The following is a 13,817-nucleotide window of genomic DNA, read 5'->3' as shown; positions in this document are numbered from 1 at the left end:
TTTTAACTCTGTGACCTACTTTTCCGGAAACTTGGAAGTCACCCAGATGTGCAGTTTAAATTGTGGTCAGAGGCTTCAGTATGTAGTTGTGTTGTGAGGGGGGGCCGGGACAAGGAAAAATGGTTGCAGACATCGAGGGTGGAGAAGGTCGGTGGCCTCTAGGGGGACATTAGAGACCTTCATTGGGGGTTGAGATCAGAGATCTCAGGGGTGGCGGTTGTGGAGAGATCAGAAGAGTTGGAGTTAGGGCTGAAGTATCCAATCATAGAATTTGGCAAGATATGTGTCCTGGATCCAACAGGCAAGTGAAAAGGCAATTACCACCTGGATCTTCACCTTCCTGTATCTGCAGTTTTCTTGAGGCCCAGGAAGCTCTGCTGCCCAAGTTTAAATTGGAAATTGTGAGTAAAACTGAAGCAAGCAGCCTCATATAATATTTAAATTGCCACCCCACCTCCTGGGAGCAGGTTGACTTCCCACCCCCATCCAGCCTCCGTTAAGAACAGAAATGGGTGTGCGGTAGTTAGGATTCAGAGTTTGAAATACCTTAACCTCCCACCCATCCCAAACATAACTATCTTACCTACCCTACCGAGTCACATATAGACCAGACTAGAGAGGGCTGGTAGGTTCCTTCAATGGGGGAACAGGTAAATCAGTTGGGTTTTTAATGATAATCTAAACTGAAACCTGGCATAGTTGGACTATGAATGCACAACGTCCAGGCTGCTACTCCAAGATCATAACCACCAGACGTGCCAGTGTACATCCTGAGCTAATAAGAACATTAGTGCAGAACATACACACTGGAAATTTACTGAACTTGAGTTTCCTAGCTTATCAAACTCCTTTTCAAAAACATGGCTCCACATACCAAGAAGATTATATACAAGAGTGACACTTTCTTGAACGTTAATATCTATCTAAAAATAAAAGGCTGAATGTAAAAGGCAATCACTGACCTCCAGCTGCATTGTTACAAAATACAAGGTAGATATCAGCCCCAACAATCATGCTGCTAACATGCGTTGCTCCATGGACCATCAAATTCTGGAGATTGCTGAACTGGTCATCACTCCATTGATATAGGACAGATACTTGGTTGAAGCTGAACTGGGAAACAGCCAGGTACAGTAGACTTCCTCGGTTAAATAGAGTGAGGCCGGTAGCCCCCTGGGTAAGAAGGTTTTGGTGCAAAATAAATAAATGCCCAGTCCATCTATAGATCTGTGGGCATATCATTTGAAACTGGATGTTAATTTTTGACCTAAAAAGTGTTCAATTTATTTTTCACAGTATGAAACCATTGTGGAAACATTGTTTTTTAGTTTTAGCTGTGACCACATCATGTAAGATTTAAAAACAGTGACAGAAATAGGTTGGCATTTCATGATTTTATGAATCTAGTTATGCTTCCATCAGGTGCTGCAGTCAGAAGTTCTTATAATATGCAGGCGTCCTTAAAGGAGTTGATCTCAAGGTGGATATAACAGAATTTAGAATAGGCAATCTTATTCTGAATCCAGCACTCACATGGCCACACCGATTTGGAGGGATGTGGTTGATGGGGTGGGAGTTGGGGAGAAATTGTGATTCTTCCTTCCATTTTATTTTGCATCAGAATTTAGGATTGCACTTAAATGAGATAAAAGGACTATCTCCTGCCCCAAATATTAGACACTTCGCCCAATCAGCCAGATTTCCACCCACCCATGAAAATTTAATTGGCAACCTGATTAAATTTTGTAACAAGTCATGATGAGAAAGTGGAGTTGGGTACTGTTTGTCTCAGAAATTATTTTCTGTTAGGTCCAATCACTAAACATTCCAACGGATTCTATCAAAAATATCATTATAAGCATAGGAGTCAAAGGTTCAGCAGTTTTGCGGCTGAAGTGCATGAAGCGCAAAGAAAGCAGAAATCTATCTGGTGAAAATTTTTGTGTTTCAGCTAACTAGTTGCAAGACATAACTTTTGCTTTCTTTTTATCATGATATAAATAATGGCTATCATGAAACTGAGTTTGTACAAGATTATGGCCAGTAAATCTGGTATCATCTCAAAATTAACCTTTGAATTACTGTCAAGAGTATCCGCTTGACTACTAATGATCAAATAATCCTGGTTGTCTTGTGTAAAGTGTTTCACATCACTGGTTTCGGACACAATCAAAGACTGAATCTGTGGGGGAAACCAAAGCAAAAACTAAGATAATATCTTGAATTTATTATAGCAATGCATTAATCGGATTTGATATTCAAGCACTTCATATCACAGAATAATAGAACCACATTTGATAAAATACACTGGCGGGATCTTCTGGTCCATTACCAGTGGCTAAAGGTGCGAACAATGGGAAAACCCGTTGACCGATCCCGCCACTAGTCAATGGCAGGCCACCTCAACCACCACAAAGGTTGGGGGGGGGGGGGTTCTATCCCACCCTAGGTGTGAATTTGGGTTATGCCAGCATTGTGAAATGGGGCCTTAATGATTGGCTGCCTGATCTGCACTGCATCAGCTTTAATTTCCCATTGACTGAGAAAATATTTTCAAAAGGAGGTAAAAACAAAGGTCAGACAAGGGAACAGATCGTTAAAATGTATATGAACTAGTCTTCAGTGAAATGCAGTTGAAAGATCAGGGGAAGTAAAAATAAAGCTGGCAAGACATTTCGGGCCTGTTTCACACTGCTGGCATGGATCAATTTGGCACTCAGGGTCATATCACTCACTGAAGTACAGGTAAACATTTTGGCAAAAAACTTCAAAGTATGTTGGTATTAATTGTTTTGTTTCAAAAAATCCATCAGATTTAAGTCCTCAGTTTGAAAATTACACTGGAATTCTGCTATAATCCACAGGGTTTATGGTTGGAATTTTACGATCCCGTCGCGGTGACAAGCCATTCTGTAGTTCATTGACTGCGCCGGAACCAGAAAATCCTACCAGCGGGATTGGCTATAATTTCGCCTCAGGTCTCACGACTATGTTGTAGGTGACACCATGTTACAATGGGGTATTTGGTGGGAATCACATCTGGCTAGGTATGTGCATATCTTTGTTTCCTAAATCAATCAGCACTTCCTCCCAGGCTCGGAAGATGTGAATGCACTGAGATCATTCATAGCTATGTATTTTTGTGGCACCTAGTGGTCAGGCTTAAATATATATACCACCCAGCAGGAGTTACCAGACATCCAGCAACACCAATAAAAGATCTTTCTATTTTCTAATACTCAGTGTGCCCCGGACAACTAAAATGCCTTTATTGCTGCCTCAGCAGACATCAGCTTTTTTTCCCCCTATAAGATCTCGGTGTCACTGGCTAGGCCATCATTTGTTGCCCAACGCTAATTGCCCTTCAAAAGGTGCTGGTGAGCTGCCTTCTGGAACTGCTGCAGGCCATCTGGTGTAGGTACATCCACAGCATCTTAGGGAGTTCCAGGATTTCCTAGCGAGAGTGAAAGAATGACAAGAGAGTTCCAAGTCAGCTTGGTATGTGACTTTGAGGCGAATCTCAGGTGGTGGTGTTCTCATGTGTCTGCTTTCCTAGTCCTTCTAGGTGGTAGAGGTCATGAGTTTGGAAGGTGTTATCAATGGAGGCTTGGCAAGCTACTGCACTACATTTTGTAGATGCCATTATACGATGGTAGTGGAGGGAGTGAATGTTTAAGATGGTAGCCATGATGTGGAGATGCCGGGGTTGGACTGGGGTGAGCACAGTAAGAAGTCTAACAACACCAGGTTAAAGTCCAACAGGTTTGTTTCAAATCACTAGCTTTCGGAGCACTGCTCCTTCCTCAGGTGAATGAAGAGGTAGGTTCCAGAAACATTTATATAGACAAAGTCAAAGATGCAAGACGATACTTTGAATGTGAGCATTTAGAACATAGAACATTACAGCGCAGTACAGGCCCTTCGGCCCTCAATGTTGCGCCGACCTGTGAAACCACTCTAAATCCCATCTACACTATTCCCTTATCGTCCTTATGTCTATCCAATGACCATTTGAATGCCCTTAGTGTTGGCGAGTCCACTACTGTTGCAGGCAGGGCATTCCACTCCCTTACTATTCTCTGAGTAAAGAACCTACGTCTGACATCTGTCCTATATCTATCTCCCCTCAATTCAAAGCTATGTCCCCTCGTGCTAGACATCACCATCCGAGGAAAAAAGCTCTCACTATCCACCCTATCCAATCCTCTGATCATCTTGTATGCCTCAATTAAGTCACCTCTTAACCTTCTTCTCTCTAACGAAAACAGCCTCAAGTCCCTCAGCCTTTCCTCATAAGATCTTCCCTCCATACCAGGCAACATCCTGGTAAATCTCCTCTGCACCCTTTCCTATGCTTCCACATCCTTCCTATAATGCGGCGACCAGAATTGCACGCAATACTCCAAATGCGGCCGCACCAGAGTTTTGTACAGCTGCAACATAACCTCATGGCTCCAAAACTCAATCCCTCTACCAATAAAAGCTAACACACCGTACGCCTTCTTAACAACCCTCTCAACCTGGGTGGCAACTTTCAGGGATCTATGTACATGGACACCGAGATCTCTCTGCTCATCCACACTGCCAAGAATCTTACCATTAGTACTCTGTCTTCCTGTTATTCCTTCCAAAATGAATCACCTCACACTTTTCTGTATTAAACTCCATTTGCCACCTCTCAGCCCAGCGCTGCAGCTTATCTACGTCTCTCTGTAACTTGTAACATCCTTCCACACTGTCCACAACTCCACCGACTTTAGTGTCATCTGCAAATTTACTCACCCATCCTTCTACTCCCTCCTCCAGGTCATTTATAAAAATGACAAACAGCAGTGGCCCCAAAACAGATCCTTGTGGTACACCACTAGTAACTGGACTCCAGTCTGAACATTTCCCATCAACCACCACCCTTTGTCTTCTTCCAACTAGCCAATTTCTGATCCAAACTGCTAAATCACCCTGAATCCCATGCCTCCATATTTTCTGCAGTAGCCTACCGTGGGGAACCTTATCAAATGCTTTACTGAAATCCATATACACCACATCAACTGCTTTCCCCTCATCCACCTGTTGGTCACCTTCTCAAAGAACTCAATAAGGTTTGCGAGGCACGACCTACCCTTCACAAAACCGTGTTGACTATCTCTAATCAAATTATTCCTTTCCAGATGATTATACATCCTATCTCTTACACACCTTTCCAAGATTTTGCCCACAACAGAAGTAAGGCTCACTGGTCTATAGTTACCGGGGTTGTCTCTACTCCCCTTCTTGAACAAGGGGACAACATTTGCTATCCTCCAGTCTTCTGGCACTATCCCTGTAGACAAAGATGACTTAAAGTTCAAAGCCAAAGGCTCAGCAATCTCCTCCCTAGCTTCCCAGAGAATCCTAGGATAAATCCCATCCGGCCCAGGGGACTTATCTATTTTCACACTTAACTAAGTCTGTACAGATCCAAAGAGAGGGGTAACCCCAAGTTAAAGGGGTGTGAATTGTCTCAAGCCAGGACAGTTGGTAGGATTTCACAAGCCCAGGCCAGATGGTGGGGGGTGAGTGTAATGCAACATGAATCCCAGGTCCCGGTTGAGGCCGCACTCATGTGTGTGGAACTTGGCTATAAGTTTCTGCTCGGCGATTCTGCGTTGTTGCGTGTCCTGAAGGCTGCCTTGGTTACGCTTACCCGAAGATCAGAGGCTGAATGCCCTTGACTGCTGAGGTGTTCCCCGACTGGAAGGGAACATTCCTGCTTGACGATTGTTGCGCGATGTCCGTTCATCCGTTGTCGCAGCGTATGCGTGGTCTCGCCAATGTACCACGCTTCGGGACATCCTTTCCTACAGCGTATGAGGTAGACAACGTTGGCTGAGTCGCACGAGTATGTACCGCGTACCTGGTGGGTGGTGTACTCACGTGTATGGTCGATGATCTGGCACGTCTTACAGAGATTGCCATGGCAGGGTTGTGTGGTGTTGTGGTCGCTGTTCTGAAGGCTGGGTAGTTTGCTGCAAATCATGGTTGTTTGAAGGCAAGTAGTGGGTGTGTGGGGATGTCCTTGGCAAGATGTTCGTCTTCATCGATGACGTGTTGAAGGCTGCGAAGAAGATGTCGTAGTTTCTCCTCTCAGGGGAAGTATTGGATGACAAAAGGTACTCTGTTGGTTGTGTCCCGTGTTTGTCTTCTGAGGAGGTTGGTGCGGTTCTTTGCTGTGGCGCGTTGGAACTGTCGATCGATGAGTTGAGCGCCATATCCCGTTCGAACGAGGGCATCTTTCAGCGTCTGTAGATGTCTGTTATGCTCCGGTAACAGACCGAGGAGTGTAACAGACATCTCAAGAGCTCTGAAATCTGAAGTCTGCAGGAAGGGACAAAGTTCAAAAGTTCCTCCCTCATGCCCCCCCCCATTTCGAGGTAAAGTCTGCCAAACTATCCCTATGGCACCTCATGCCCCCTCCATGCCAAGGTAAGCTCCCCCCAAAAAAACAAATCCTATGTCTCCTCAATCCCCTCATGCCAAGCTATTGCATTTTCATGCCCATTCACCCACATAGGCTGTGTTGAGAAAATGAACCATGCAATGACAGTAGGATGTTTAAAACAAAAGGCTTTTAAAAAGTTAACATTTGATAAGTTTCAACTTTCTTTCAAAAAAACAAACAATTTTCACTGCAACTCAATACAAGTGTCAATCATCCAACCTTTAAAGTTGCAATAACTTCAGAAGAGATTACAAAACCTCTTCATCTTGTTTTCACAGTAACTTCATTGCAGTGTCAATGTAAGCCTACTTGTGACAATAAAGATTATTTTTATTATTAAATAAACATCATGAAATTGACAGGAGAAACCAAAGAGCCTCATCTATCAATAACCGTTTTCCTTGGGGCTCAGGCAGCTCATCAGGCTATTAGATGTCTGGGTGCTTAGCCAAGTCTCATCATGTATTCTTGGCTGACAGCCCTGACACCTATTAGAGTTCAAAAACACAGGAGCCCCAGAGAAATTTTTGCTTGATTGTAAGTGCCTGCAGTTTCAGCTGTTAAAACTTTAATGGATGTATATATTCTACAGTATATAATGGATGACTGGGCAAACCATTGTTTGGCATGGTGGCATGGAGAGCCATAGGGGTTGTTTGGTGGGCACTCCTGGGCAAGGAGGTGGGTGGAAGACATTACATTGACCATGGGGCAAGATGTAGCATGGAAAGCATGTGGGGTTGAGGGCTGGAGGGCCTTTCTGCTATTATTTTAACTAAGGCAAAGTCTCACACCACCAAGGCAGGCCTTTACAACAGTCTGCCTCAGCACCCAGCAGGTCCCTGAGGTTGCCTCCAGACATTTCACAGATCAGCTGGGCCGACTGCAGCCTGCACTTACCTTCCTCACTCACAATGAAAATCCAGCCTTTATGGGCAGTTTCTCCCAAGACTTTCTCTGAACTCCCACTATCCCCCTTGAGTTTGAAATGCCAGGTCAGAGAGTCGAGATGAATGGGTCATTTCCAGGTTGGCAAACTGTAACCAGTGGAATGCCACAGGGATCAGTGCTGAAGTTTCAACTATTTACAATACATATTATGAATTGGATGAAACAACAGGTTGTATTGTTGTCAAATTTGTTGATGACACAAAGATCAGTATGAAAACAAGTTGTAAGGAGGATACAAGGGGTGGTACAGTGGCACAGTGGTCAGCACTGCTGCCTCAGCCCCAGGGATCCGGTTTTGATTCTGAATACTCGGGTGACTGTGTGGAATTTGCCCATTGTCCCTTAGTTGGGTTTGCAAGAATAGGGCAGGGGATTGGGCCTACATAGGATGGTCTTTCATAGAATTTAAAGTGCGAAAGAGGCCATTCGGCCCATCGAGTCTGCACCGGCCCTTGGACAGAGCACCCTACTTAAGCCCACGCCTCCACCCTATCCTGTAACCCAGTAACCCCACCTAACCTTTTTGGATAGTAAGGGCAATTTACTATGGCCAATCCAGCTAACTTGCACATCTTTGGACTCTGGGAGGAAACCCATGCAGACACGGGGAGAACGTGCAGACTCCGCACAGATCGTGACCCAAGCCGGGAATCGAACATGGACCCTTGAGCTGTGAAGCAACAGTGCTAACCACTGTGCTACCATGATGCCCCGAAGGGTCAGTGCAGACTCGATGGGCCGAATGGCCTCCTTCCGCACTGTCGGGGTTCTATGATTACAAAGAGTCTGCAAAGGGATATAGATAGGTTAAGAATGGGCATAAAATTATTAAAAGGCGTATAAAATGAGTAAATGTGAGGTTGTCCATTTTGGCAGGAAGAATAAAAAAGCAAGGCATTTGGAAAGAGATTCAATACTACAGTACGTAGGGACCTAGGTGTCCTTGTACATGACTCACAAAAGGTTAGCATGCATGTACAGCAAGTAATTAGAAAGACAAATGGAAAGTTGGTCACTATTGCAAGGCGCGTGGAATATAAATGGAGGGAAGTCTTGTTACAGCTCTACACAGTATTGGTGAGGCCACACTAGCAGTTTTGGTCTCCTTACTTAAAGGGGGATATACTGCCAGTGGAATCAGTTCGGAGAAGGTTCACTAGGTTAATTGCTGTGATAAAGGGGTTGGCTTATGACAAAAGGTTGAGCAGGTTGAGCCTGTACTCATTTACACTTTGGAGAATGGGAGGTGATCTTATTGAAACATACAGGTTCCTGAGGGGGCTTGACAATGTAGATGCTCAGAGGATGTTTCCTCTTGTGTGGGAATCTAGAACTAGGAGGCACACTTAAAAAAAAAAAATTTAATATGGCAATGAGGAGCAATTTAATTCATCAGAGGGTCGTTAGAGTTTAGAATTCTCTTCCACTGACAGCAGTGGAGGCCAAGTCATTGAATATATTCAAGATTGAGATGGACAGATTTGGATTGACAAAGGAGTGGGGGGGTTTTGGGTACAGGCAGCAAAGCGAAGTTAAAGCAGTCACATCAGCCATGGCCTTAACGAATGGGGGAGCCAAATGGCCTACTCCTGCTTCTATTTCTTATGATCTTATGAAATCAATTATACTTCCTCAGATTGTTCCCTTGTGACAATATTTCATTGTCAAAAACAACTCTAAATAGCTTGTTGATGCACATCTAAATTAATAATTAAAAACAAGAGGCAATATATAGATCATACCAATGCTAATTCAGATTGCCCTGTAAACCTGTAAACGCTGTTATTGGATGCTTCCATTCCTGTTATTCCGCTGTGAGTGATGATTATGTAGGATGCATCATTTCTTATGAAGGTTGTGCAACCTGTGGGATTCCATATTTTGAAGTTCTGAGAGAACAACAATGACATCATATTTTCTTAGTTATTTCACAGATTACCAGAAAGAGTTAAAAAGGTTAAAGTTTTCATTTCCAATGGGAATAATGGATAATCAGTTTATTTTACCTGCACTGGGACAAATACACCCTGCCATTGGTAAAGTGTTGATAAAGCATCCGCATTGGAGCTGCTTTTAGACACTCGAAGAAAAATTCCAAACAGGGTATTGTTTAATGTCATAAAACACCAACCTGAGCCGAATGATTCAGGAAAATTCTGCAATGTGGACAGCACTTGGATATCACCCTCTGAAAAAATAAAATAAATTTGCATATTAATTAGTAGATTAATTGACAATACATATTAAGCAGGACAGAATAATTTGTTATCAAAAAGGAGCAGCAGCTGCAATTCCCTGTCCTTCCAAAAACATCATCCTGGTCCGTCATCCACTGTCACTTTTAACTTTGATGAATTCATCTCCCACCTATCATTCACTTCTCTTTCATTATTCGCCTTTCTTTCATCCCACTTATTTGGTAAAACAAAAGTTAACTTTCTTGATTTGATTTTTTCTGTCAACATGAGTTTTGATTAGATTGGTAAACAATTTCATTCCTGTTTCAGCTTTAAGTTTTATTTTAACCAGATCCCATCAGGCCCAAGTAAGATCTCTGACCCTGATGATATAATTCCAATCTATCTCAGGATGTGTTTTTGTAAATGTAGCCTCTCTTGCCATCTCTTCAACTTATTTTATTCCCAAATCATTTGCTTTCTTGAAAGTTTATGTTGATTCTTTTCAGAGGAAAAGCAATTCTTCTGAACCTTCATACTACCATTCTGTTGGCCCTGATTTTGCTTAGGAATACCAAGGTGTGCCAGATTGGGGAGAGAGCCTAACTTGCACAGGCTTTGTGGATACTGTATGCATTTCTTAGTGCCCACCAGCCAATGCCAGCTGGAAACCTGTGGTGGGCAGTGGATGAGCATTTTTTTGAAATATTTTTTATTCAGCATTTTCACTTGACACCTGGGGCAAAATTCTCCGGAAACGGCACGATGTCCGCCGACTGGTGCCCAAAACGGCGCAAATCAGACGGGCATCGCGCCGCCCCACGCATCTTTGGGGGCCGAGCCCCAACCTTGAGGGGCTAGGTCGGCGCCGGACGCATTTCCGCCCCGCCAGCTGGCGGAAAAGGCCTTTGGTGCCCCGCCAGCTGGAGCGGAAATGACATCTCCGGGCGGCGCATGCGTGGGAGCATTAGCGGCCGCTGACGGCATTCCCGCGCATGCGCAGTGGAGGGAGTCTCTTCTGCCTCCGCCATGGTGGAGACCGTGGCGGAGGCGGAAGGGAAAGAGTGCCCCCACAGCACAGGCCTGCCCGCGGATCGGTGGGCCCCGATCGCGGGCCAAGCCACCGTGGGGGCACCCTCCGGGGCCAGATCGCCCCATGCCCCCCCCCAGGACACCGGAGCCCACCCGCGCCGCCTTGTCCCGCCGGTAAGGTAGGTGGTTTAAGTTACGCTGGCGGGACAGGCATTTTAGCGGCGGGACTTCGGCCCATCCGGGCCGGAGAATCGCGCGGGGGGGCCCGCCAACCGGCGCGACGCGATTCCCGCCCCCACCGAATCTCCGGTGCCGGAGACTTCGGCAACCGGCGGGGGCGGGATTCACGCCAGCCCCCGGCGATTCTCCGACCCGGCGGGGGGTCAGAGAATCTCACCGCTGATATCCACCACACCTCAAAACATTCACACTGCCCATTGCCCAATGTGCCCCATGCTATTACTCAACTAACAGCAGTCCATGTCACTCAGGACCGGGTCCTAACATCCAAATACTGCAAATAATTGTCACAAATACACCAATGGTACCAGCCTTACATTCATCTCCTGCTGCCTCTACATATCGCCAGCTATTCAGCTATGGTAGGACCTGTCCTTTCTCAGGACAAAATGACACATCATAGAAGGGTGCAGAGGAGAACATAACATGTGGAATTCTCCCATCCCACCCATGGCAGATTTGGTGGTGGGTGGTGAATCTAGCAGGAGCCACAAAGTCAGGAACCTGCCGGCATAAAATCACATTGCAATTCTCCCAATGAAGGGTTGGTCTTCCCGTTGGCTGGCAACGTGAATACTATTTTTATTAATTTGCATCTCATAAATCCTCATTAAAACAGTTGACCGGCAGCATCCCATCAGGCCTTCCAATCTTACGTTATGCCAGCATGAAATTACACCAGTCTAAAACCCAATTACTAATATGTGGCATGCCCAAGGCGGTCTTCAGTTCGCCAGTGACTTGGTGAGTGCAACAAAGCCTTTCTGTCATGATGTGCTCGTGATGTGCTGTTCGTACTCTACTGGGCACAATAAGAAGTCTTACAACACCAGGTTAAAGTCCAACAGGTTGATTTGGAATCACAAGCTTTCGGAGCGCAGCTCCTTCATCAGGTGATTGAAGAGGTAGGTTGCACAAACACATATATCGACAAAGTCAATGATGCAAGATGATACTTTGAATGCAAGTCTTTGCAGGGAATTAAGTCTTTACAGGTCCATACGGTGTGACTGGAGAGAGGGTAATCACAGGTTAAAGAGGTATGAATTGTCTCAAGCCAGGACAGTTGGTAGAATTTTGCAAGCCCAGGCCAGATGGTGGGGGCACCCATGGAGCAGTTGAACTAGGAACATTCTTCATCACAATGGATGTCTCGACACTCTACACCAGCATCCCGCATGACGACGGCATTACTGCAACAGCCTCAGTACTCGACACCGGCAACTGCCAATCTCCAGACGCAATTCTACAACTCATCTGCTTCATCCTGGATCACAGCATCTTCACCACCCCCACCGTCTGACCTGGGCTTGTGAAATCCTACCAATTGTCCTGGTTTGAGACAATTCACACCTCTTTAACCTGAGATTATCCCTATCTCCAGTTGCACCATCTGGACCTGTAAATAATTAATTACTTGCAAAGATTTGCATTCAAAGTATCATCTTGCACCATTGGCTTTGATTTTATATGCTGTTTTTGTGTAACCTACCTCTTCACTCACCTGATGAAGGAGTTGCGCTCCGAAAGCTAGTGATTCCAAATAAACCTGTTGGACTTTAACCTGGTGTTGTAAGACTTCTTACTGTGCCCACCCCAGTCCAATGCCGGCATCTCCACATCATACTCCACTGGGACAGACCGGTTATTGCCCTCCATCTCCATGCCAAGCTGGGCTTCACGGACAGCATCATACTACTAGACCTATGCACCATCCTGTATCACCATCTCGTATCAGTACTGCACCTGGGGTTGGGGAGTACAGGGTCGCCTTCCCCCTGGTGCCGCACACCAGTGGCTATGTGGATGGGACAGTGCTGCGGGCCTCATGCGGCCATCGGAACAAATGCTGGCTGAGACAGCAATGCCCAAATCCCGTAAGTATGTGTTTTAAAAAGCACAGCATTAATGAAAAGGCCCTGTTAGTTAATCAAAAACTCACAGCCCAGCAGCTCAGATACTGGCACTGCACATATCTTGGAAGCAAGTTGGGGGGATCCAACACATGGAGAGACATCAGTCACAAGTGGGCTATGGGAGGAAAAGATAGTTTGGTTGCCAGATCGCAAAAGGGTGACCAGGCAGACGAGTACTGCTTGAGAGGACTCGGATGAGCACTATACTTAAAAAGCATACAAAAAGACACTGATGGATATACACATGGAAATACTGAGTGCAATGGATGGCATACCAGCCAGCCTCCTGACACAGAGATTGTGTAGAACTCTGCTCCTTCTCCCTGTCAATCTGCAGATCCAGAGGCACTGTCACTGCTGCCCCCCCCCCCCCCCCCACACCCTCAAATGTTTTGCTGCCTTTAGGTGTACAGGTCATCTTCGCCAACTGTGAAGATACAGCAACACTCGGGCAAATCTAAAAACTCACCAAAATCTCCAAGGCTACTCCAAAGTACTTCCAGGCAATTTGCAATTGAAAAAAAATCCAATAAGATATCTTATCAGCAAGTTGAGTGCAGCATGAACAACAAGAGGTTCCCTGCCCTGTTATGGATAGGGAAGAGGCACAAACAGAACTCCTTTCGCCATCTGTCTGGAAGCAGAGGTGTTTTAACTTTTAAGACAGGCTGTGGTATGTTTTCCTAGAATTCTTGCTTGTGGTGTCAATTTTAAAGGGATTTGCAGAAAACTCTCTTTTTCGTTAAATCAGATGTATTGTTTATTCATACATTCCAACCCAAGGAATGGTCCTCGCAATTATACACACACACAAACACACAAGCACACTAGAAGGGGATAGGAAAGAAAAGAGTTTTACAACTAAGAATAACTTAAACAAAAAAATAAGGATATTAATTCACATGAATGTTTGACTACAGAATGTCATAGCCCAATGACATAGGACTTAAAGTTCATTTGGGTTCAGCTAGCTTGGAGAACTTGCAGAATTCCTTCAAAGTTAGTAATCTCGCAGCAAGATGA

The 13,817-nt window shown here is 45.1% G+C and overlaps 1 protein-coding gene across 1 annotated transcript in view; it reads right to left on the bottom strand.

The window, feature by feature from the left end:
* Positions 1–13,817, bottom strand: part of adgrv1 (adhesion G protein-coupled receptor V1) — a 981,490-nt gene that overhangs the window by 653,220 nt on the left and 314,453 nt on the right. Inside the window, exons 46-49 of the mRNA XM_072516264.1 lie at positions 9,436–9,617; positions 9,172–9,318; positions 2,072–2,182; positions 963–1,227 (exon numbers count right to left, since the gene is read on the bottom strand). Coding sequence (XP_072372365.1) covers positions 963–1,227; positions 2,072–2,182; positions 9,172–9,318; positions 9,436–9,617 — 705 coding nt within the window. The remainder of the gene's footprint in view (positions 1–962; positions 1,228–2,071; positions 2,183–9,171; positions 9,319–9,435; positions 9,618–13,817) is intronic.

The sequence above is a fragment of the Scyliorhinus torazame genome, chromosome 9 (genome assembly GCF_047496885.1).
Source record: "Scyliorhinus torazame isolate Kashiwa2021f chromosome 9, sScyTor2.1, whole genome shotgun sequence".
NCBI classification, from domain to species: domain Eukaryota; kingdom Metazoa; phylum Chordata; class Chondrichthyes; order Carcharhiniformes; family Scyliorhinidae; genus Scyliorhinus; species Scyliorhinus torazame.
Note: the sequence above shows the minus strand (reverse complement) of the source record. Positions and strands in the feature narration are given on the sequence as shown.